The sequence below is a fragment of the Gracilinanus agilis genome, chromosome 5 (genome assembly GCF_016433145.1).
Source record: "Gracilinanus agilis isolate LMUSP501 chromosome 5, AgileGrace, whole genome shotgun sequence".
NCBI classification, from domain to species: domain Eukaryota; kingdom Metazoa; phylum Chordata; class Mammalia; order Didelphimorphia; family Didelphidae; genus Gracilinanus; species Gracilinanus agilis.
Window position 1 is genome coordinate 225,288,928 of NC_058134.1, and position 24,605 is coordinate 225,313,532.

Genomic DNA, 24,605 nt, shown 5'->3' on the forward strand with positions numbered 1-24,605 from the left:
GATAACGTGCTCTTGTATTCTAGGTCATTGTTGCCACTGTGGCTAGAGCACTAGAACTGGAGTCAGGGAAGCTCTGAGTTCAAATCTAGCTGTAGACACTTAGAGCTGTGTGGCTCTGGGCAAGTCATTTAACCTCTGCCTTGGGTTTTCTGTCTATAAAAGGGGAATAACAACAGTAGCCACCTCCCAAATTATACATGCACACACATACACATCCCATTTTCTAAACCTTAAAATACTATGTAAATGGTAGCTATTATTATTATCAACTGAAAATTTGTTATTAATTGCAAATATTGTTATTAATTGCCAAAGAAATGTTTAAAGAGGAAGTTCAGAGGCTCTGTAAGGCAGAGGTGAGGAGACAGCAGAGTTTCCAAAGGCCCCGAGTCATATGAATTGGCCAAGATGGAAACAGAAAGCAGGCCAGTGAGACTGGAATGCAGAGAATGGAAAGGTGAGCAAGACCCAGATGGGTGATCCTTCAGTCATTTGTCGTGTCCCATGGGGGATTTTCTCCGCAGAGATACTAGAGTGGTTTGTCATTTCTTCTCCAGTTCATTCGACAGAGAAGGAAACTGAGGCAAAAAAGGAGAGGTGATTTGCCCAGGGTCTCACAACTAGTAAGCAGAGGGTCAGATCTGAACTTGGATCTTCCTGAGTCCAGGCCTGGTCCACCCAGTCCTGGACCTAGAACGGGGCAGAGCTGAGCCTCTGGACAGTCATCTTTGAATTTCTACATTTTTTTCTAAGAGGCAAGGTCTCTCCCCCACCCCCACCCCACCTTCCAAACCATCCACTTTCTTATTGAGACAGAAAGAAACCAAACACAGAGAGAAGACATCTTTCTTTCTTCAATTTAATTGAAGTTACTTAGAAAAATAATCAGGCTTGAATGGCTTTGCTTTGTTTTGTTTTCTGAGGAAGGTTCATGAACATTTCACGCATCTGTTGGCAATGGATAATTCAACTTCTTTCTGGAACAGTACAGTAAGATACAGAGGAGAGTTCTCTACAACAAGCCTTCTACTGCATACAAATAGGTAAAAAAAAATCCTAGCCCACAGAGATGTTAAAGGATACGAACATATTCTCCTACCTGGTGCATGCACGTAAGAAAATACCACTCTCTGGGACAAGAGGAGGAGTACCAGCAGTCCCTTTTGTACCTGAAAAGAGGGCAGCGGATGACAACTGGACCTAGCGACGGTGGCAGGTTGGGGGGCTCAGATGAGGGCCCGCTCCCCACGGCTAACTTCTCTTTGGAGCCAACTGGGCAAGACTTGGGAAATAGCTTTCTGAATGGGCCAACGATTTCCAGGGACTTGAGTTGCCCCAGAGTGGGCAACTTGGGGTCTGATGGGAAATTCCTGGGTGAGAATTGCAGGAAAGGGGAGAGAGGAGGCAGGGCCCAGGCTTTGACCATTTTCGATGTTCTACTTGGAGATGCTCCCATAAGAGGGGTCTCTCCCTCTCCTCTGATGAAGGTGTTAAAGAGCCCTCATGGAGGCATTAAGTCTCAGGGCCCCGGAGCTCTTCCCTTGAGCTGGGTGGGGAAGGGAAGCCCTGTGGTCTGGTCCATGAAGGGAGGCAGTGGGGTCAAGACGATGCTACTTAATGACTAGCTGCATGGCCCTGGTGAGTCATAGTACCCCTCTGTGCCTCAGTTTCCCCATGTACAAAACAGATTTCTGAGTTCTCTTCTATTTCTAAAATCTACGATATGGTCCTATGATTTGTTCACAGCTGTGTAGAACCAAAATGGTCATGTCCCCACGGATGGATGCCCCTGTGTGGACATGCTGGCCTCCAGGTTCAGAGTATGGGAAGCCAAGCCCCTACCTAAGCTTTGACGGGAGAAACGAGAGCCAGGCATCAGCCTTCTCGAGCTGCAGTTTGGCTGGCTTTGCCTTCTTCTGAAACTCAGAGGGATGTCTCTGTGATGGCGCTGGAGAGCCATCCTCTGCAGGGACTCAGATGCCTTAGATAAAAGGCAGAATCATTTTCAATCAGAGAATGCTGGTGAGTTAGAATGGGGAATGTTCGCCACGAGCCGTCCTTCTGAATTCTCTCCATGGTTAAATCATGGAGCAAGTGGCTTTTGCAAGGCAATGCAATGCGACCAGGGGACAGAAGGCTCTCCTGTCCTTGTCCCAGAAATCTGCACGTTCTTGAAAAGCCCCCAAATCAACCCCCCACAGCCCACTGTGTCCATTTTCCTTCAAAATAACCATCTGATTTTCCGATCACAATTTTCACCAATGGCTTTTTTTAAACTGCAAATGTGGAAACGTTGTCTCCGTATCACAATAGAATCAGATCAAACACACACACACACACACACACACACACACACACACACACACACACACACACACTAAATCATTAGGGAAAAAAAAGGAAAGTATGTATTAAAAGTAAAACAAAATACTAGCAGGAAAACTCCCTCCCATCAAAAATGTACTGGGGTGTTCTCTCCTTGAAAAGGTGCTCCTGAGCTGGGGAAACAGAGAGGAGATGGAGAAGCCAAGGAGCCAGCTGTAACACTGAGCAATCACCGAAAACCAATCAAGAGTGTCTTGGAGAAATTGGAAACTCATGAATAGACATGAAATTTGTTCTCAAAGTCAAACAAAAACAGCAGATCTCTACTCGCTCCACAGTGATGGCATTGAAGAAGGATGGGGTTGGGAAGGGTCACGCTGGGAACTTGCCAAGGATTTGGATGACTCTCACAAGATCAACAACTTTCAAATAAGACCTGGGTGGGCAGTCAAGCCACGGGGACATCCACAAAAGCTTACTCCTGGACACCCCATGGATAGCCTCCTGCGTGGCACCCAGCCCTGTCCTCTGGCTATTTCCCCATTATCCTGATGCTGTCATAAGTTCCATCCATTTTAGGATGAGGGGAAATGGTTTTATGTAGAGGTAGTGAGTCTCTGGGGTCATTGCACTTTGTAAAATTTGAAATTCACTTAAATTGTAGGGGACCTAGATGGAAACGATACTAAAAATAATGATCATTTTTGTTCCCCTCCCCTCAAAAAAATTGGAGACATTTTGCCTCTCAATTCACGGAGAGATTTTCTGATTCTCCAGTCTTGGCTGACCATCGAGGCTATGTTGTGGGGACATGAGAAGCTGGGAAGCATTTGTTCCCCTTTATTTATTCAGTAGAATCTAAACTCCTTGAGGTGAAAGACCGCTTTTCACTTTTATCTTTCTCTGCCCAGTGCCTCCCACTAAAAAGATGCTAAAGAAATGCTGATTGATCCTAGAACAGAGGTCAGTCTATTTAATCAGCTTATGGCTCAAGGCTACCATGCCTGGTAAATATACTCTCGCTCCTGCTCTCTCCCATCCCTGTTTCCTTTGCTGCTTCTCTTTCTTGAGTATGTACTTAACTGGGCCATCTCTCCAGGAGCTGAAAGGTTGGGAGAAGATCCATAAGGTTTTATAAATAGCATTTTAACTTCCACCTCAGGTGGATAGCTCACTCAACATTAAATAAAAATAAGTCCAACGTTTTGAGATGTTGCTACTCCTGTTCACTGAGCTGGCTGGGAGTTTTATAATACATTTTTTAATAGTTTCTGTGAATAAATTAACCTTTTTTTAATTAGAACAATTTCTCATCCCTCGACTATATACTCTCTCAAAACAGAACAACAGAAAAAAAATGCACCAAACCCACAACCAACCCCAAACTCTTAGTATATTATTATATACAGGATAATCAACATTGGCGACCAAAATCAATCGCCTCCTGGATATGGAAAAGGACGTGTCTTACACATTACTCAAATGTCATGTGAACTGGTGAAAATTAGGAGTATGCCAATAAGAAGCAGGAAGTTCTTGGGCCCTGGAAGAAAATGGGCCACGAAGTTGAGATTCTGGAATGTTTTGTGGTCTCCTTTGTGGAGACGTGGGCGATTTGGACTATGCCTTAACCTTTTACAAAAAGGGGCGATTTATCCCACTGATTCACACCGAGCTACCCGTAAGAGGTCAGTCTCTTCCAGGGCTTAAATGTCAACTCAGCTTCTATCCTAGCCTGCTATGCCCAGGGGAGATGCCGCCACCGACCACCCTCTCCTCTCCTTGGGTCCCAAATAGCATTCACATTCCATTCAAGCCAAGGGACCTCCAAGCTGATTAAAGTTGGTACTGAAGCTGTCCTTTGCAGAGCCGAGAGGGTAATTGCCTCTTTCTGGAGTACGCTAATAACATTTTAATTTCTACTAAAATTTGCAAAGTTGTGTTACCAATAAAAGTCATCATGGCTGGTACGTATTGACTCTGCTAATGGTTAGTACTGAGAAAGTTTAGTGCCCAGAGCGGAGCCCTTAGGATCAAAGGAACTGGAAAGAACAGACGTCTTTTGTCAAAACACGAAGATTCTGCTGCCTCTAACGTGAAATCTATCCAGAGAGCGGGTTTAAATAACTATAAATAACACAAATTAGAATTTATGGAATGCACGAGGAAATGAAATTCACCAGGACACAATTAGACCTTTGAAAACAGTGTTTGCAGTACTCGTTTCTAGAACAAGGACGCCGCCATCTTGTTATCCCGCAAAGAGAGCCGTCCTTCCCTATAGGAGGAATTTTAAATAATTCAGACCGTGCTGCTCGCAGCACTATCCCCAAAGAAATATTAATTTACAAAATAACCCAATATCCATATATTTATCTTGACAAATAAAAATCTTAAATAAAAACAGGCATGATTCTCTCTCTTCTCCTTCTTCATTCCAGTTTCAGGTAGCTTGGCACTGAGTAATTGAACATTAAAAAATCCAGTTTGTAGACGTCATAGAGCTGCGTTTGATGTTCCATGCTGATGTTCTGAAAGAACTCTGTGGTCATCTCGTCAGTAGTTTTCGTAGACTTTGCATAGGTGGGGAACTTCAGGTAGCTGCCGACTCCCGCCAGCTGCAGGACGTAATTGGAGTCGTCTTCGAGGGTCTCGTACTTGCCGATGAGGTCGTAATGGATGTGGCAGGGGTGGCAGAGGGAGTACACCGTCTGCCAGTGTTCATTGAAAGGCTCCTCCCTCTGGGTGAGCGGATCGATGAGGTACGCCACAAACTCCTCGAACTTCACGTCGTCGCCCTTCCTCAGCGCCTCCTGGGTGGCGTTCTTCCTTTGGCGCTTGACGATCTTGGTCCCGTAGCGCTTGTGAAAGGAGGTGTTGTACTTCTGGGTGAATTTGTTCCTGTAGGCGGAGACCAGCCTTTCGAAGGGCTCGCGGACAAACAGGAATTTCATGTAGTTTTTCAAGCGGTGGTTGATTTCTGGAATGCTGTATTGGTTGAGGGTCTTCAGGTTGCCCGAGACGTGGGCTTCGTTGGCGGGGATCTCCATGGGGTCGCTGTATTTCCCCCTCCCCGTCAGGACCATCATGACCCTCTTCCAGTTTGTACAAGCAACTTTGGGCACGTAGCAATAGATCAGCTCATGGTCCTCGTCGACCACCAAGTGCTTGAGGTCACTGGGGGTGAGGACGCGCCTTTTCCTGCTGGTCACGCTGGTGGCCCGGCACGTGTCCGTGACTTGATCCCGCCTCATCTGGTGCAGGATGGCCGTGTTGGAGAGCTCCAACTAGGCAGAAAACAAAAGGAGAATTTAAATTCAGTATATTCATGATAAGGCATTGTCATTTAGCAGAATGCTCACCATCTAGGACTAATTGAATCCAGTTTTCCTTCTCATCCTCCCATTCAAATTCCTCCACATCAATCTCTGCTTCCCTCCACTCCAATGGCTCCCTCCACTACCCACCCTCAACTTTACAATTAGACAACTACAATGACAACTTTTCCAATCAACTTTGGAAAAGGGGTCTGCAGTACTCCTTTCTAGAACAAGGAGGCCGCCATCTTGTTACTGTGTAATTGGAAATTTTATACCTTTAAACTACATTACCCAGGAGCCTACTGACTTCCTGTCATTACATACTGATGTAGACAGGAGATAAATTTGGTGAATTTCTGGGGCTAGCTCTCTTCTCTTAGAATGAGGGCAGCTGTGAACACAGAACAGGTTGATTAAGTATGAGTACATGTTTTTATTTTGTTAGATAAATACCTTTTTATTCCTTTACTTCTAGTGATTACCAATAAATCTCTTAAAATATAACATTTAAAGTTATTATATATTAATCTTAGTTTTTACATTATCCCACAAAGAGAGCTATCTTTGGATTTCCTGGACTATTATAACAACATCCTGCTGGGAGTCTCTGCCTCCAAGCTTTATTTTATTCCATCCGTTCTGCATGTAGTTCCCAAACCGATATTCTCAAAAAACAAAACATAGTATTTTCTTTTAAATTATGACTAATCATGGTTTTGATGGCCAACTTTGATCTTATTAATTATAAGTATATTCTTTAACAATCATCAACAAATCAAACTGATGTTTCAGTGACTCCCTAATGCCTCTGGGATACAATATAAATTCCTCTGTTTTGGCAGCCCTTCGCAGTCTGGTTCCAACTCATCTTAACAGATTTATTTCATGATTAACCCTCCTGCACTCTACATTTCAGTCTGCTCATTCTCCTTGCTGCTCCCCAAACATGATATCACATCTCTTAGCTCTGTGTGTATGTACAGGCTGTCTTCAATGGCCACTATGTATGCATGCCCTTCCTACTCAATGCCACCTCTCGGGTCCCTGACTCCACTCAAGGCTCATCTCAAGCGCCACTTCCTTCACGAGGTCTTTCCTGATGTCCTGAAACTGTCTGTATCTCTCCTGCCTTGAAACTGGATTGTATTTACCTTGTATATATTTGGAAGTTAGAGAAAAAATATTCAGTGGATCATAGTTCATAGAATATACAAACACACATCAGGAAGACCTGAATTCCAGAGTGGACTCAGACACTTCCTAGCTATGTAACTTGCCCAGGGTCACTTCACTCTGCCTCAGTTTCCTCATTTGTAAAATGAGCTAGAGAAGGAAATGGCATACCACTCCTGTATCTTTGCCAAGAAAACCCCAAATGGAATCCCGAAGAGTCAGACATGCCTGAAACAACTAAACAACAAATATGTGTGTGTGTGTGTGTGTGTGTGTGTGTGTGTGCGCGTGTGTGTGTACATATTTGTGTGGGTGAAATCAGGTATTCCTTCCATATTACAGGGTTTGGGGCACATCATCATCACGATCTGGAAAATCCATGTGAAATTTTTGGGCCCTCACTTTATACCAGAGAAGTTTGAATTTTTTCTTTTTCTTTTATGTGGTGTGTAAAGGCAAAAGAAACTGTATATATTTATGGCATTAAAAGATAAAATATGTTGCTATTATACAATACTACACACATATTTAATGCATTTCTGATTATCTAAACTTTTTCTGTGTTGTTTACTGGCCTTCAAGTATCATTTGAAGCTTCCACAAAATTCTAAAAAATTTCCCAATTAATTTCTCATGCTAATATCAAAATAATGATGGGGAAAGTCGTTGTTGTAGGAGAGATACCTGTATAGAGACAGACACACACACACTATCTTCCACCAGTTGAATGTAAACTCATTAAGGTCAGGGATGGTCTTATTCTTACTTATGCCTCAGGACCTAGCACTGTATCCAGTAAATTAAAAATTGGATTTCCTTTCTCAAGCACAAATGGCAAGAAGCATGCACTAAGGCTCAGAGGACAGAGAGATAGATTTGGAGCCAGGAAGTCTTAGGTTCTGCTTCTGATACATCTTACTGTTCTAAAACAACTCTCTAAGATTCTAGATTAGAAAGAAAGTGCCTGTCTGTATTGGTGAGGGCCGTTTCCTTTTGAAATGCCACTGAATCTACAGATCCATTTCCCCATCTCTTTATCTTTAATGCCAGGCACTGTGCTGGGGATCACTAGGCAAAATAATGAACCACATTCCTACTCTTAAGAAGTTTTTATTCTACAGAGACAAAACAGCCATCAACAAATTATCTTTAAAATGTTATCTTCTGCGTGACCCTGGGCAAGTCACTTCACCCCCATTGCCTAGCCCTTACTACTCTTCTACCTTGGAATGAATACACAGTGTTGATTTTAAGGTAGAAGCTAAGGTTTAAAAAAATGTTATCTACAAAATAATTTTGGAAGGAAGATAGTGAGAGTAACTGGGAGACTTGGAAAAGGTGCTATTTTAAAGAGAGCCAGGAAATTTTATGTAGCAGAGGTGAAGAAGGACCATTTATGAAAAGGTCCAGTGAGCAGACTGGTTTGATTGGAAAGGAGAGTTCCAAAAAGGAAGTAACAATATATATAAATAAAACAGGAAAGGCTGGTGGGATCCACCACAGATATCTGAAGAGGAGGAAATGATATGATCACAGCCTCACTCAACTTGATCCAGAGTCTGTAGAGTTTGAAAAACACGAGCCTGAGCCCAATTGGCACTCGCTCAATCCGCCATATGTTTCCAATCATCTCTTCTCTCTGGCTTCACAGGTGAGACTAAGCCTGCAGCCAGCTGTGATGGCTTCCCCAAAGGGTATAATCAGTCACATTCCATTTCTGGAGAGTGAAGGGGATGCTTACCAGAAACTCTTCTTGGCTTTTCAAAGACTGGCCCATGTTGGAGCAAAAAGCATATAATCTTCCCTGGTCCTAGACTGCCTTTGATTTTCAATTCAATTTCCTCTGCTAATGCTTTCCCTTGTGTGCAAAGGCATGAGGCTGGTCCTGCTCTTGGGGGGGCTTATACTATATTCAGAGAAGGGCAGGAAAATAGATGAACTGGGTTACCAGGATGAGAAGAGGAAACATCAAGGGAAGAGATGAAGAGAAAATAGGAGGAAGGAAGGAGGGGCAAGAAAAGTTTCAGGGAATCAAGTATAAGTTCCTTCAGGGCAAGGACTGTGCCACTCCTATCTCTGTATTACTGGTGGCTAGGGCAATGTCTGGCATATAGTAGGTGTTTAATATTTGCTTATTGAATTGAATGAAAGAGGGGGAATCTGAGTTGGAGTTTGAAGGGAGGAACTTCAGGGAAAGGGAAAGAGATCCGGTGCCACAATAGAGAGGGTCAGGAAGACCTGAGTTCAAATCTTCCTCAGACATTAGTTGTGTGACCCTTAACTTCTCTGAGACTTAGTTTCCACATCTGTGAAATAAGGTTGATTTGTAATACCTACCTCCCAGGCTTGTTGGGAGAATAAGAGGAGATATTTGGCAAGTGTTTTGCAAACCATAATGTGATCCGTAAATGCTATGTGTTATTTATTATTATTAGGTTTGGGAGGGCAATCATTCCAGGCATGCCAAGAGACCCAGAAATAGGAAATGTTAAGATAAAGAGGGATTGATGCAGAATGAAAGGAGCAGATCCAGAAGAACCTCATACACAGAGATGGATACTCTGTGGTACAACCGAACATAACGGACTTCTCTACTAGCAGCAATGCAAGGATCCAGAGCAAGGCTGAGGGACTTATGAGAAAGAAAACTATCCACATTCAGAGGAAGAACTGTGGGAGGAGAAACACAGAAGAAAAACAACTGCTTGAAAACATGGGCTGATGGGGATATCATTGGGATGTAGACACTAAACGATAACTCCAGTCCAACTATCAATAATATGGAATTAGGTCTTGATCAATGATACATGTAAAACCCAGTGGAGTTGCACATTGGTTAAGGGGGGTTGGGGAGGCTTGGGGGGAGGGAAAGAACATGAAACATGTAACTAGGGGAAAATATTCAAAATTAAAATTAAAAAAAAAAAAGGATAAAGAGGGAAGGGAGAGTTGTCTAATTTAGATTTTACCCTGTAGCAGAAAGGGAAGAAATAAGGCTACTGAGGTCCTGAAGAGTGGAAAGTCTGAAGCTAAAGGCAGAAATTTAGATTTTGTTTTAAAATGGGGAGCCAATGAAAGTCTTAGAGGACATGAGCAATGTGGGGAGGGAAGAGGAAATCCATACTGGAAAATCTTAAGTGGTGTGGAGGAAATCACACATCTCAGATTCAGAAAGGTCCTTGATGGGAATCTTGGCCTTGATATATAGATCCCTCTTTCCCTCTCTCTACCTCTCTCCAAGTCGTTTAATCTTTCTTAGCCTCAATTTCCTCAAAAAGTGGGCTCTGGAGTCATGAACACTTGGGTTCCCATTGGTTGTGTTGTCCTGAACAAGACCCTTCATCTTTCCTGACCTAGGATAGATACACTCTATCAGCAGAGAGAATCTCCATGCTGGAAATTTCCCAAACCCATTAAGTTTCCAAATTTCCAAGGCATTGTGCTAAGTGCTGGGAATACAGAGACAACACTGAATCAGCCTCTCCCTGAGGCGCCTTGTTTCCGACTCAACGGCAATACCACAAGCATTGATTATGTACCAATTGTATGCCAAGAGCTCAAATCCCAGACATCAGGAGAGAGTACTTGAACATTTGCAAAGCATCCTCTATACATGACCATAGAACAAACTTGAGATAGTTATTTCCCGTAAGGAAGGTTCAAATTTACAAATGAGTGTAAGAGGTGGGATTTGAACCCGAGTCTTCCTGACTGTAGCCAGTGAGCTACAAGTGAGTCGTGTCTATGTGCCCTGTGGCTAGCAGGCACCGGACTAGGAGGGAGAATGGTAGCTCCTGAAGGCCACACTGCAGCGGGAAGAAAACTGCCAGAACTCTGTCGGGGCTCTTCTCAGAAATGCTGGTAAACAACTCGCGACATCCATTCCCTTCCCAGAGAGCGAAGCCTCATTCATTTTGGCGCTGCTCAAAATGGGGAATAACTCATTCTTTAGAGGTGAGGCTTTTTTATTGAGTCAAAAAGTTAGAAATGAGGGGTGAGCCTCATTAGAGTTTAATTCAGGGAAGGGCTAACCCCAGTCAGAGCCAGGAGAGGGATTCACATCCAGCCCCTGGCACACAGCAGCGATGCCGACTCCCTTTCCTTATCTGCAGAACAGAGATGAATCAGGAAAAATGGAACCGTCTCCTGGCCATGGTGGGGTAAATCTGTCCTGGTCAGAGTTTCCACATCCACGGGCCAGCCGTGGCTTCCACAGTGTTTAAGATGCTGTAAAAATGACTTAAAAGCCAACCTGCTCCCTGGCAAGCCTGGGGACCTTCCCGTCTCTTTGTTTCTTGCCTTTCTGGTGACATTCGACCAAGCCCTCCAGACCCAGGAGAAAGGCGGCCAGAAAGAAGGGCGGGACGGCTGAGAGCGGGCCATCTGGGCAGTTGGATCATCCTCGGATGACTAAATGCAAGGGAGGAGCCCTTCGTGCCCTCGTCCTGCTTCCTCGTTTGGTCTATGTCCCGGGCCTCATTTGTCATGAAATACGGCCACGGAGGATGAGCCAGAAAAGCACACGATGGTCAGAGAGGGCAAGAGGGAACTGGAGGCCTGCAGAGGGAGAGGCCACTGGCATTTTAACTCCACGGGGCGATGCCAGGCCTTAATAATACAGCATTAACGTTCCTAGTCACTAATATTTGGACAGCATGTTGCGATCTCCTGTGACATGCCTGAAAATTCTAGAGAAGTCCTACAGGCATGATCATTCCCTCTTTACAGAGGTGGAAACGGAGGCTCCCTTATCTGTCATTATCATCTCTCCTTTCCCAGGACAACTGTAAGCTTTCTGTTAAATTTATCAATATTACAATGACAATTTCCCAGTTTTTATTTGGGGTTTTGGTTATGTATGACTTTGCTCTTTCAACAATGACCAATATGGAAGTGGGTTTTATTTGACAACAAACTGTATTGCATCTAAGACAGAAGGTAAGGGTTTAAAAAAACAAACAAAAACCACCCCCAAACCTTTTCTTTCTATCTTAGAAGTGATACTAAGTATTGATTCCAAGGCAGAAAAGTGAATTTTTAATCTTTTATCTCCCCACCTCCCAGCACTGTGTCTTGAACAAAGTAGGTTTATATGTTCCTGTCCAACTGGACATGGAGTTTGTGGCATGCCATTTGGCATTTAGTGACATCCTGTTGCACACTGTCCTCTGGACGAGAGTCATTGGTCTTAGTTTCACAACTAAATATTTGCATCCCATCCACCGAGGGCAAGGGAAGGGAATGAACATTTATACAGCACCTACTACGTGCCAGGAACTGTGCTAAGAATGTTGTGTGACACTTTTGCATTGGGTAAACTACAGTGAATTGAAATTAATTTTGTTTTAAGAATCATCAGAGGATTTCATGATTTCCCTTGAGACAATTTAAGATGCTCCAAAGTAATAATAGCAACGAGATTTCAAGAAGGGGAATCAGTGCTGGAAGCATTAAAATTTTTCCGTGGCAGATGTTATAACCACTGGAAATTCTACATACTGCCCTCCCCTACTCTGATCCCCTCTCTGTGTCTTCACCCCCTCCACCATCTCTTTCCCCTCTCTCTCTCTCTCTCTCTCTCTCTCTCTCTCTCTCTCTCTCTCTCTCTCTCTCTCTCTCTCTCTCTCTCTCTTCTTTCTATTGGTCTTCTCTACAAACTATTCCTGACACTCCAATCTGCTTCCTCTTTCAACTGCCACAACTGTGGAAAACCNAGGAAGTGCTTGGGATGAGTGGTGAATAAATACCGCGTGAGTTAGGAATAGAAAAATGCCAGAAGATGGAAGATGGCCACATTATTTTCTTTAGGGGGTGCTAGGAGGCAGAGTAGATAGATAGTTGGGCCTTCAAAACCAGCCTTAGATACTTACTAGCAGTGTGATCCCAGGCAAGCTGTTTTCCTGTTCTGTGGCTCAGTTTCCTCAACTGTAAAATGGGCATAACAATAGCATTTACCTCCTAGGGTGGTTGCAAGGAGGAGATGACATACTTGAAAAGTGTTCAGCCCAGTGCCTGGAACATAGTGGGTCCGTAATTCATGCTTGTTTCCTTCCTTTTATTCTTTGGTTTGAACCTGAGAACTACTTTGAATTTATGGCTAAGAGGGACTTTAGGGATCATTATTCTACATCTCACCCATTTTATAAAAAAGGAATCTGAGGGCCTGAAGAGGTCACATAGCTAGGAACTATCTGAGGATAGAATTGAACCCAGGACCTCCCGTCTCTAGGCTTGGCTTTCCATCCACTGAGCCACCCAGCTGCCCCCTCAGATCCACTTTACCCCCAGCTGTCTATGCCACGGAAATCACAAGCGCCTTTCAATCTAAATAAGACACAGACATTCTAGAACCGCAGGCTTAGAGTGGGAAGCGCCCTCCAGGCTCTCCATCTATCCTCCCTCGACTTACAGAATAGGCTACGGAGGCCCGGAGAGGGAGGACGGCTGCCAGCTCTGCCTGAAGTCCCGGCTCGTAATGGAGGGCGGCTCTCTGGAAGACACCGACCCACGTCTTCCGCTGCCTAAACTTCGGAGAATCTGCGATCCTATCGGTCAAAAAAGGAATGGCGCCTTCCGCCCGGGGAGTACTTATTTATAAATCCTCCCCTCGTCCTGCGACCCTAAGAGTGACGTCCTTTATAAAACCCCAAAATGCAAAAAAGATGAAGCGAGCTTTTGTCTTGGAAGCGAGTGGAGGCTCCGGAGTTTAGTGATCGGGCGATGGACTGGTCACACCATTAAAGGAGCCCACGGAGGCTGAATGCGCGTGGGACAACCTCATCTTTCCCTTTATTTACTTCTTGAGTGTTTTGTTTTTATTTCTTTTATGGATGGAACTTATTGACGCATCTCGGCTCCTCCCTCTCTGCCCACATCCCAGAAGGAGGAGGGCTTCCTTGTACCTGTGAAAGCATCTTCTGTCACAACAGGACCACTATGGAGATACATCTTGTAGGACAACACAGGCGGGACCTGGAGCCTATCGCTTGCTCCCGGGAGAGGGGAGGGAGGGAAGAAAAGACTTTGGATGGCAACATATCAGAGAGCGGATGGTAAACGTTGTTTCTGCATGCATCGGAAAAAAAAAAAAAGGTAATGATAAAGTTTTTTTGGGAAAACATCCTTGGGAAGTGTTGAACAAAATAAAGACCAATTGGTGACAAGTAGATTGGAGGGAAGAAAGACAAGGCAAGAAGGAGGGGAGAGGGGAGAGGGCTATGGGAGTGGAGAAAAGGGGGCACGGAGAGATGATGGGAAGTTGGAAAAAAGGAGATTTGGCGGCTGATGGGGAAAGGGGGGAAAGGGAAGCATCAAGGACGATATGGCTGGATCACTGGATTGAGATGGCTGAGAGCGTGCAGGTAGCCCGGGCAGGGGAGAGCAGTGAGTTTAGGCTCTAATGGCCCTGAGGGGTCACAAAGAGAGAAGGGGGACACTGGGAGATAGCGGGGTGGAGGAGTGTGTATGAGGGACTGAGAGTTGGGGTGGGCGTTAGAGACAAGCCCCATCATTGACTGTTGAAGTGAGAGATGGGACACAACCCATCTTCCTACTACGGGAATGGTTGATCGTGCAATGCCTTGGAGTTGGACTAAAGGCACCTTCTTGGGTTAAGCTGTGGCCTCCATCTTGGAGACTACTGGCTGACCCAAAAGGGAAGATAATGCTGGTTTGGCTCATGGTAGGAGGAAGATATGATGGTGCAAGAACGAGCTGGAAGGCCACTGAGGGGACGTCTTCCATGTTTGCACCCTAGGATAAAGTCATGTCCATCTCGCCTTAGTTTAAGGCTCTGCATTTGCATGGAGAGAGCAGTAGACGATCCTGCGAGAGAGGTTTATTTCCGCAATACACCATCCTTACTGGCTCGAGGTCTGGCTTCTTAAAGAAGGTGGTGCAGTGGATAAAGTGTGGGACCTAGAGCCAGGAAGATTCCTTTTCTTGAATTCAAATTTAGTCTCAGACATTAACTGTGTAACCCTGGGCAAGTCACTCTTTGCCTTCGTTTCCTCATCTGTAAAATGAGCCGGAGAAGGAAATGACAAACCACTCCAGTGTCTCTGCCAAGAAAACCCCAAATAGGGTCATGAAGAGTCAGACACGACTGAAAAATGACTGAATATTGACTGAACTTTGGCTGGGGCCAGAGTGAATGAGTTGGGCATATAAATCCCTGAGGGTTCTGTGGGACCAGGATTCTGGGACCTTTTCAGAATCACCAGAAACCTCCTAAAAGGAAACCTACCAGCATTGGACCACCTCCTACCCCCCCAGTGCATTCCATTATCTTTCCTTTTCATTCTAAGCCCCCAGATATTATTAATACTCTACAAAATTAGGAAATAACTATAATCTAGCATCTTTCTCCAATTCACATATTTCCTTAATTACAGAACATGCTACCCCTACAATAACAGGTTTGCCATCTGCTGACAAAACACTTTGGGATCCTTTCTCCCCCCTGTCTTCCTTTGATCTCTCATACATAGAAATTATGTTTGACAAGCGCTGGCTCTAGGAAAACTCAAACATGGCTTCCAGGCTCTGGGGTTCTGCTTGGTCACAAGCCCCAACTCCCCACCTTTTTTCCTTGCTTCTTCAGACATCTATTTTTAATTTGCCCTCTTTAAAAGGCAATGGAAATGAGTTTGAGTACCAAATTTAGGGACTGTTTGAAAAAGTCCTTAACTTTACTAGTTGTTTGGTTTTTTCCAAGATTGAAAGAAAATCAGTTTTTTTTTTTAAACCAAAAACAGCCTCTGTGGTACATGCAATGGAGGGTCTTAAACTAACAAGAAGCAGGCTGGTTCCTCTTTCATTTCCCATCACGGATGAAATGCCAGGAAACAGAAATCATGATGAAAAGCAAGGCTGGACTGCTAAGAGCTTGTTGGGTATGGGGGATGAGGAAGGCCTTCGTGATTTAATTGGGTCTCTTGATTTTCTTCCTTTCCCTTATGGGATGAAACCTGCTTGTATCCAAAGCCACCTGCATTGGAGGTGGAACCAAGCTGGCCCTGGATGCAACAACTAAAATTAGAAATTGGGATGCAGAGCCTGATTCTGCCACTGATGACCTTCATGAAGTTTGACAAGTCACTTATCATCTCTCTGAGCCTCAGTTTCCCCACTGGCAAAAGGAAAGGGATGGACCCAATGGCTTCTGAGATCCTTTCAACCCTTGGAGTAGGTAACGAGGCAGGGAGAAGTTCATCTCCCTGCCTCCTCACATTGGTAATGGTATCTAATAATAATAATTATTTTAAGAATAATAATAATGGCTAACATTTATATGATGCCTACTATGTGCCAAGCCCTGTGATAAGTACTCTATAAATATTATCTCATTTGATCTTTGCAACAATTCTTGGAGCAAGGGATTATTATCCCACTTTACAGATGAGGAAACTGAGGCAGTGCCCAGGGTCACAAAGCTATGAAGGGTCTGAGACTAGATTTGAACCCAGATCCTCCAACTCCAGGTCTAGTGCTCTCTCCACCCTTCTACTAATGCTTCTTCTATTTGAACCTCACAAGAACTCTGGGAGATAGGGACCACTAGTATTCTCCTCATTTCATAGATGAGCAAACTAAGGTTCCACAAAGTTGTGACATACTACGGCTTGGTACAGTATAAACAGCACTGGCCATTGTCCAATCTCCCCTTACAGAATGAGGAAAGAGAGACTAGGGAAGGATAAATGACTCGCCCAACATCACCCGGCCAGTGAGTCATTAGAAGGAGGATTCGACCCGCTCCTCTGGCTCTGGTGCTTGGCCCCATCTCTGCAGCATGGCCCCGTGGAGCCAATGGTTAATCTCATTTGGGGCACAGAGGGCTCGATGGAGAATAAGGTCAGAATCCAGAGGAACTTGCCAAGTTGCTCTAATAGGAATAGATTTTCCAATTCATCACCTCCCCAAGCAGGAAGGAGGACAATGAAAGGTAGATGAAGGCTAATGTAATTGTTGGGAATCCCTTAAGTGCAATGATCCATCACTGGAGGGGAAAGGGAAGAGCAAGGTCATTTTCCAGAAAGAAATCCCAAAGGAAACCCACCCCCATACTGCTCACAAATGGGGCGGTGGGGTAGTCCCAAGAGCGGGTACTCATGATGATAAGAAGGATACCATGGAGTGGGGAGAGGGGCAGGAGCCTAGACAAAATGAGAAACAAAGGAGGGAAGGCAAAAGGGGGAATCTGGAGTTTACCCAGGCACAGAACTAAAAATCACATGAGTAAGAAGGATCTCCAAAAGATATCGAAAAGAGGGAAGGATTTGGAGTCAGAAGGTCTGAGCTCAAGTCCTAGCTCTCCCACCTTTGCCCTTGTAGGTAAAAAAAAATCTCCTTTCACCTCAGTTTCCCCATGTATAAAATGAAAGAATTCAACTAGATGACCATCAATGAGTCAACTAGTCCAACCAAACTTGAAAACGAGAACTTTCTATCATACTAGTTGTTCAGTTGTGTCCAAATCTCTGTGACTCATTTAGGTTGTTGTTTTTTTTGGGGGGGGGATGGAGGAAAGATATTGGAGTGGTTTTCCATTCCTTCTCCAGCTCATTTTATGGATGAGGAAACTGAGACTAACAGGGATAAGTGACTTGCCCAGGATCATGCAGCTACTAAGTGTCTGAGGCTGGATTTGAACTCACAAAGTTGAGTCTTCCTGCAGTCACTGTGCCACCTAGATGTCCATACTAGACAAAGTCTTCCACTGGGGGGAATCAGGGAGGGAAGGTGGTGCCCAGAGAGTGTCTCTGCCATTTTGGAAAAGTTTCTATTGTTAAGAAGCTTTTCCTTGCCACCAAACTGTCTTTCTATCTATTGCTCCTAGTTCAACAATATAAACTCCTTGAGGGCAGGGACTTTTTTCCCCCTCTCTCCTTAAACCTTGGCATTCCCTCCATCTAGCACTGGGTGTGGGACACAGGCACTTAGAAATGCTCCATGAGGCAAAGAGTCATCAGAAAACGACAGGCTGATTCAAGAGTAAACTATCTGAAGGATATTTTCCAGAAAGCATCAGGGAGGAGTAGAAAGGAATAGAGAGCCTGAAGTTTTTACTTGTAAAATGAATTCACTTTGTATGTTTTCAGATCATCTAACCAACCTCATTTGTTCCCTCTAGAGGTGCTGAAGAACCAGCTCCCATAATAGATTCCAAGTAAATTCAGGTACATTAACCTTTCGTGGGCAAACAGTCTTTACAGATCAATATGGCAATTCCAAATTAGGAAGTTTGTTGGGAGTTGATGATTTGAAGGGAGAAAAGGGTAGCGGAATCCTTCTGTATGACCCTTTTTCTTCTTCAAATAAATGTTTTAAAGTAAAAAAAAAAGCCTAATGAATAAATAGGGCCACACAGGACAAGTATAATCTGATCCTTTCCCAATCTCCTCATTTTATAGATATAGAACACAAGACCTAGAAAGGAAGTGCTGATTGCCCCCCCCCCCTCAGATTCTCTCATTTTTCTGATATCGTCTCTACCTGTATCAAGGGCTGGGAAAGAAGGAAGGTTGGGAGAAAGGAGGGTCTCAAGAGATAGGTGAGTCCTGTTCTGGAGAAGATGAGTTTGGGGTGGCTTCAGGACATGCAGCTCAAGGTGTTCGGGTGGGACACACTAAAACCTCTGTGCAGAGACTAGCTTGGCTTCTGTGTATGATACTTCCACTGAGACAGCTCCCCATGGAGCCGTGGAGAGGGAATTGAGGAGGCAATGAAGTCAGCTCAGCATACCCCAGTTATTTATTTGAAAAAACCCTTCCCTTCATCTTAGAATCGGTATGATTCTAAGCTAGGGGCTAGGTGATCGGGATTAAGTGACTTGCCCAGCGAGGGTCACACAGCTAGAAAGTATCTGAGGCCAGATTTGCATTAAAAACTTTTTTTTTCCTCATGGTTCCATGATTCTTGTTGTCTCCCTCCCCTCTTTTCTCCCCCCTCCTGGAGCTGACAAGCAATTCCACTGGGTTATACATGTGTTATTGCTTGATACCTATTTCCTTATTATTCATTTTTTTCCCATTTTTAAGAATTATTAATATTCATTTTTAACCTGTTTACATGCTTCATACCCCTACTTTCCCCTTTACCCCCCGCATTCCCCCCACCCATGGCCGACGCACATTTCCACTGGTTGTAACTTGTGTCCTTGTTCAGGGCCTATTTCCACATTGTTGTTAGTTGCATTTGTGTGGTCGTTTCGAGTCCACATCCCCGATCATGTCCACCTCAACTCATGCATTCAAGCAATTGATTATCTTCTATGTTTCCTCTCCTGCAGTTCTTCCTCTGAATGTGGGCAGCGTCTTTACCATAAATCCCTCAGAGCTGTCTTGTGTCATTGCATTGTTGCTGGTACAGAAGTCCATTACATTCTATTTTACCACAGTATATCAGTCTCTGTGTACAATGTTCTTCTGGCTCTGCTCCTTTCACTCTGCATCACTTCCTGGAGGTCTCTCCAATTTGCATGGAATTCCTCCAGTTTATTATTCCTTTTAGCACAATAGTATTCCATCACCCGCATATACCACAATTTGTTCAGCCATTCCCCAATCGAAGGACATCCCTTCATTTTCCAGTTTTTTTGCCACTACAAAAAGCGCAGCTATAAATATTTTCGTACAAGTCTTTTTATCTATGATCTCTTTGGGGTACAAACCCAGCAATGGTATGGCTGGATCAAAGGGCAGGCATTCTTTTATAGCCCTTTGAGCATAGTTCCAAATTGCCAGCCAGAATGGTTGGATCATTTCACAACTCCACCAGCAATGCATTAATGTCCCAGTTTTGCCACATCCCCTCCAGCATTCATTACTCTCCCCTTCTTTCATTTTAGCCAATCTGCTAGGTGTGAGGTGATACCTCAGAGTTGTTTTGATTTGCATTTCTCTAATTATTAGAGATTTAGAACACTTTCTCCTGTGCTTAATGATACTTTTGATATCTTTACCTGAAAATTGCCTATTCATGTCTCTTGCCCATTTTTCAATTGGGGAATGGCTTGATTTTTTATACAATTGTTTTAACTCTTTGTATATTTGAGTAATTAGACCCCTGTCAGAGTTTTTTGTTATAAAGATTTCTTCCCAATTTGTTGTTTCCCTTCTGATTTTGACTACATTGTTTTTGTTTGTTCAAAAGCTTTTTAGCTTGATATAATCAAAACCATTTAATTTACATTTTGTAATTTTCTCTAACTCTTGCTTCGTTTTAAAATCTTTCCTTTCCCAGAGATCTGACAGGTATACTATTTTGTGTTCACTTAGCTTATTTATAGTTTCCCTCTTTATATTCAAGTCATTCGTCCATTCTGAATTTATCTTGCTGTAGGGTGTGAGATGTTGATCTAAACCTAATCTTTCCCATATTGTTTTCCAGATTTCCCAGCAGTTTTTGTCAAATAGTGGATTCATGTCCCAAAAGTCCTTATTATTCATTTTTATCATAGAATAATCTTTTAAAACCCAAGCCCCAAAGCATACACTTATATAAACAAGGGAGAAATCACATGTTTTCTTCTGGATTTCTACTCCCTTAGTTCTTTCTCTAGCTGTGGATAGCATTCTTTCTAAAAAGTTCCAAATTTGAATCCAGGACCTCTTTAGCATACTTTATACTTGCATCATCCCTTTGTACTACCGTCTGGCACACGGTAGGTGCTTGCTCATTTTTCTGTTGCTTGATTGTCTCTAGGGGAGGTGAGTTCCTTGGCTTTGGAGGTCTTCAATCAGAGCCGAGATGACCACTTGTTGGTTGTGCTAGAGTGGACATTCCTTTAGTGTACGGGTTAGACTAGCCGGCGGCTGAGGCTCTATCAACGCTCAGATTCTGTGACTGTTTAAATCAGAGGAAATAGGTACCCAGCGCAGCCTGGCTAATGGATTGAAGTTCCACATTTCTGAACAACGTCTAATTCAGAGCCTCTGGCGCAGTTCCTTGGTAACCAAGGCTGATGGTTTTCTTTGCAGCTCTCCCGCTGCCTCTGGGTCTTGGTCATGGTCTGCAGGAGGGAAAGCACACTCTGGCCTTCTTTAGCTCTCCTCTTTCCTCCCCAGCAGGGCAGCAGCTCTCCTCCCAGAAACCGAGTTACTCAGCTCCTCACTCAATCAGAGACGGGACTTTCCATTGTTCACCCAGCATGAGTCTTTGGGGGCGGGGGGATGGGAGGTGGGGGGTGGAGTGGGGAATGGAAGGGAGAGATGGTAATGGGAGAGAGGAAGAAAGCATGCCAGGAAAGAGAGGGGACAAGGGGCTTGGATCTCTCACACTCGCCAACGAGATCACATTTATCAGTCACTTGACTGACCTTATGACGTGCCATAAATGTTACTTATTCATCGATTTGGAACTGGATGACACCTCAGAGGCAACCTCTTCTTTTACAGACAGATAAACTGAGGTCTAGTGTCTCATCCAAAGCCAGAGGTAGGATATAAATCTTGGATTCTACTGCTAAGAATTTTTCCCAAGAGTAATAGGTTTTGTCAAGGAAACACTGAGAAGGAAAGGGCTTGCAGAGAAGAGATACCCATTGTACTCCCCCCACTTTCCCTGAAAGTCTTGGTATGAAAACTCTCTCTACCAATGCACATCAGCAACTCATCTACTGTTTAGTCATTGTAGCTGTTCTGATTCTGACTCCATTTGGGATTTTCTAGGCAAAGATACTGGAGCAATTTGCCATTTCCTTCTCCAGCTCATTTTATAGGTGAGGAGACTGAGGCCAACAGGGTTAAGTGACTTGCCCTGAGCCTCAGTCTTCCTTCTCTGTCTACTGTGGAGGTTGGACCAGATGAACTCTAAGACTTCTTCCAGCCCATCCAAGTTTTCAGAAGAGGTGGCAGATGGGCAGTCAGCCAAGAGCAGACGGAAGAGAGCAAAGAAAGAGGGGTCCAAAGAAGAACGCTGCTCCTATTGTCGATTTGATTAGTATGAAGGGGTGGAGGGAGTGAGGAGCATGAGTCCATGTGAGAGCGCCCCAATGAGTACCGTCTGACTCGTAATTACAGAATCCTGGTTTCTCACATAATTATCACTAGACAGCCATGGAAATGCCATGAGAAATTAGCCAGAGAAGGACTTGGATGCTGTCGCCCAAGGTCACGTCCAGCTCCTCAAGCTAGATTGAGGTACTTAAAAAAAAAAAAAAGTAGGAACAGTTGGACCAGGCTGGGAGCCCCTGCCCCAAGACTCTGATGGCCCCTAAGGAGCTGGTTTGAATTGTCCCAGCATGGGGGGCTCTTTCTCAGAGGCACGGTAACCACAAAAAACTGGGTGAGACAAGCAGAGACAATCCTAGATGGAGGGCTGGAAGGAACCTGAGCTAGCCCAACTTTATCACTGTACAAACGAGGAAACTGAGGCATGTCTTAGGATTATAATAAGAATATCGATTTAGATGTGGAAGGAATGTCAGACAACTGAGCTCAGCCCTCTCCTTTCAGAGGTATAGAAATGAAGGTCTTGAAAGCACAAGTAACTGAGTAAGGCAATATAATATAATAATATGCTAATATTATTATATTAATATAATAATAAGTGACTGAGTAAGGCAAGGAGGGTTTAAATGTGCATAAAATGTGGGATGCAGAGTCAGAAAGACCAAAGTCAAAATCCAGTCTCAGACACTTACTAGCTGTGTGACCCTGGCCAAGTCACTTAATTTCTGTTTGCCTCAGTTTCCTCATTTGTAAAATGGAGATAAAAGGACCTACTTCCCAGAGTTGTTGTAAGGATTAATAGAGATAATATTTTAAAGTGCCTGGCGTATTTGTCTAGTTGTTTCATTCATGGTTGACCCCATTTGGGGTTTTCTTGGCAAAGATACTACAGTGGTTTTCCACTTCCATCTCATTTTATAGATGAGGAAACATAGCCAACAGGGTTAAGTGACTCGCCCAGGATCATTCAGTTAGGGTCTGAAGTCGGTCAGTCTTCCTGATTCCAGGATCAGTGCTCTATCCACTGTGCCACCTCGCCTGGCACATAGTGTCACATATATGTAAATATATATGTTAGCTATTATAATGGTTAGTTTTTTCCAAATGATCATACATTTAAAGCTGGAGGGGGACATTAGCAGCAAGAAAACGGAAGCCCAGGGAAGTCCAGAGACTTACCCAATGTCACACAGTCATCATTTGTAAAGACAGGAGAGGGACAGGTTGTAAAGAGCTTTAAATAACAGATGAATTTGTATTTGATCTTAGAATAACTGTCCTACTTTCAACGTCCTGGCTCTTTTGTGATGTGCTATTCTATGATAAATGCCAACCCTTATCTGGACCTGTTTCTTTAAAAAAATATATATTTCAACTTGTTTTGAAAGCAGTCCAGAAATGCTAAATCCCCAGAGTCCTTTTCCTTCTCTGCTGCCTGGGAGGGAACAAGCATCCCCCTGTCTTTCCTCTCTTTTTGGCAGTCCGTTTTTGCCAGGTGCCTTGCATCCCACCAGCCCTCCTGGAAGCCAGCCCTGTCCCTTCTCTGTTTCTATTTCTATTTGCTTCCGGAACTGCTGGCACAGGGAGAGACCTTGCTTTGGACCATCCCGAGGGTCGCTGGTGGCGTCTCAGGATGGCGCCCAGAAAGGGAGATGTGAGCAGCAGCAGCAGCAGCAGCAGCAGCAGCAGCAGCAGCAGGGCTGTCAGAATTCCAAGCTAACACCAGGTGTCTCTTTTCAAAACTCCCCAATTTGCTTCCTTCACGACGCTCCATCCTGCCTTGCTCACCATCAAGACCAAACCACCAAATGCCTCTAGTCACCCTGCAAAAACTGAGGCACGTCTCCATGAGGGCTCGTCTCCATTCCAGTGCCTTCCTCCCTTATTGCCTGCGTCTCCCAGCTTGTTCACACACATTTGCTTGCTTGTTGTCTCCCCCTCCCCCCCCCCCCCCCCCCCCCCTGTGAGCTCCTCCAAGGCAAGGACTGCCTCATTTATTTATTTTTTAATTTTTAACTTCTGTCTTAGTAGCAGTTCAAAGATAGAAGAGCAGCCGGGGCTAGGCAATTGGGCTTAAGTGACTTGTCCAGGGTCACACAGCTAGAAAGTGTCTGAGATCAAATTTGAACTCAAGATCTCCTGTCTCTGGGTCTGGCTCTCAGTCTACTGAGCAACCCAGTTGCCCCCTCTCCATCCATCCATCCATCCATCCATCCATCCATCCATCCATCCATTTATTTATTTGTTTGCTTGTTTGTTTATTTATTGATTTACTTGCTTACCTGTTCATTTATTTATTCATTCATTCATTTATTTATTTATCTGTCTGTCTGTGTCTGTCTATCTACCTGTCTGTCTGTCTGTTTTTATTTATTAATAAAACCCTCACCTTCTGCTTTAGAATCAATACTGGGTATCAGTTCTAAGACAGAAGAGTGGTAAGGGCTAAGCAATGGGGGTTAAGGGACTTGCCCAGGGTCACACAGCTGGGATGTATCTCAGGTCAGATTTGAACCCAGGACCTCCCATCTCTAGGCCTGGCTCTCAATCCACTGAGCTACCCAGCTGCCCCTTCTCCATCCATTCTTCTTTTTTAATTTATTTTTATTTTTTCAAACCCTTAACTTCTGTGTATTGGTGCCTTGGTGGAAGAGTGGTAAGGGTGGGCCATGGGGGTCAAGTGACTTGCCCAGGGTCACACAGCTAGGAAGTGTCTGAGGCTGGATTTGAACCCAGGACCTCCTGTCTCTAGGCCTGGCTCTCAATCCACTGAGCCATCCAGCTGCCCCTTCTCTATCCATTCTTAACCTCAACCTCAACAGCAAAGAGTCCA

At 44.2% G+C, this 24,605-nt stretch overlaps 1 protein-coding gene across 2 annotated transcripts in view; it reads right to left on the reverse strand.

Annotated features, from left to right (window-relative positions):
* Positions 1–4,694: 4,694 nt before the first annotated feature.
* CHST11 (carbohydrate sulfotransferase 11) overlaps positions 4,695–24,605 on the reverse strand; it is a 331,339-nt gene continuing 311,428 nt past the window's right edge. For both annotated transcript variants that reach the window (XM_044678411.1, XM_044678410.1), the window contains exon 3: positions 4,695–5,612. In XM_044678411.1, the coding sequence (XP_044534346.1) occupies positions 4,758–5,612 (855 nt within the window). In that variant the 3' untranslated portion in view covers positions 4,695–4,757. The remainder of the gene's footprint in view (positions 5,613–24,605) is intronic.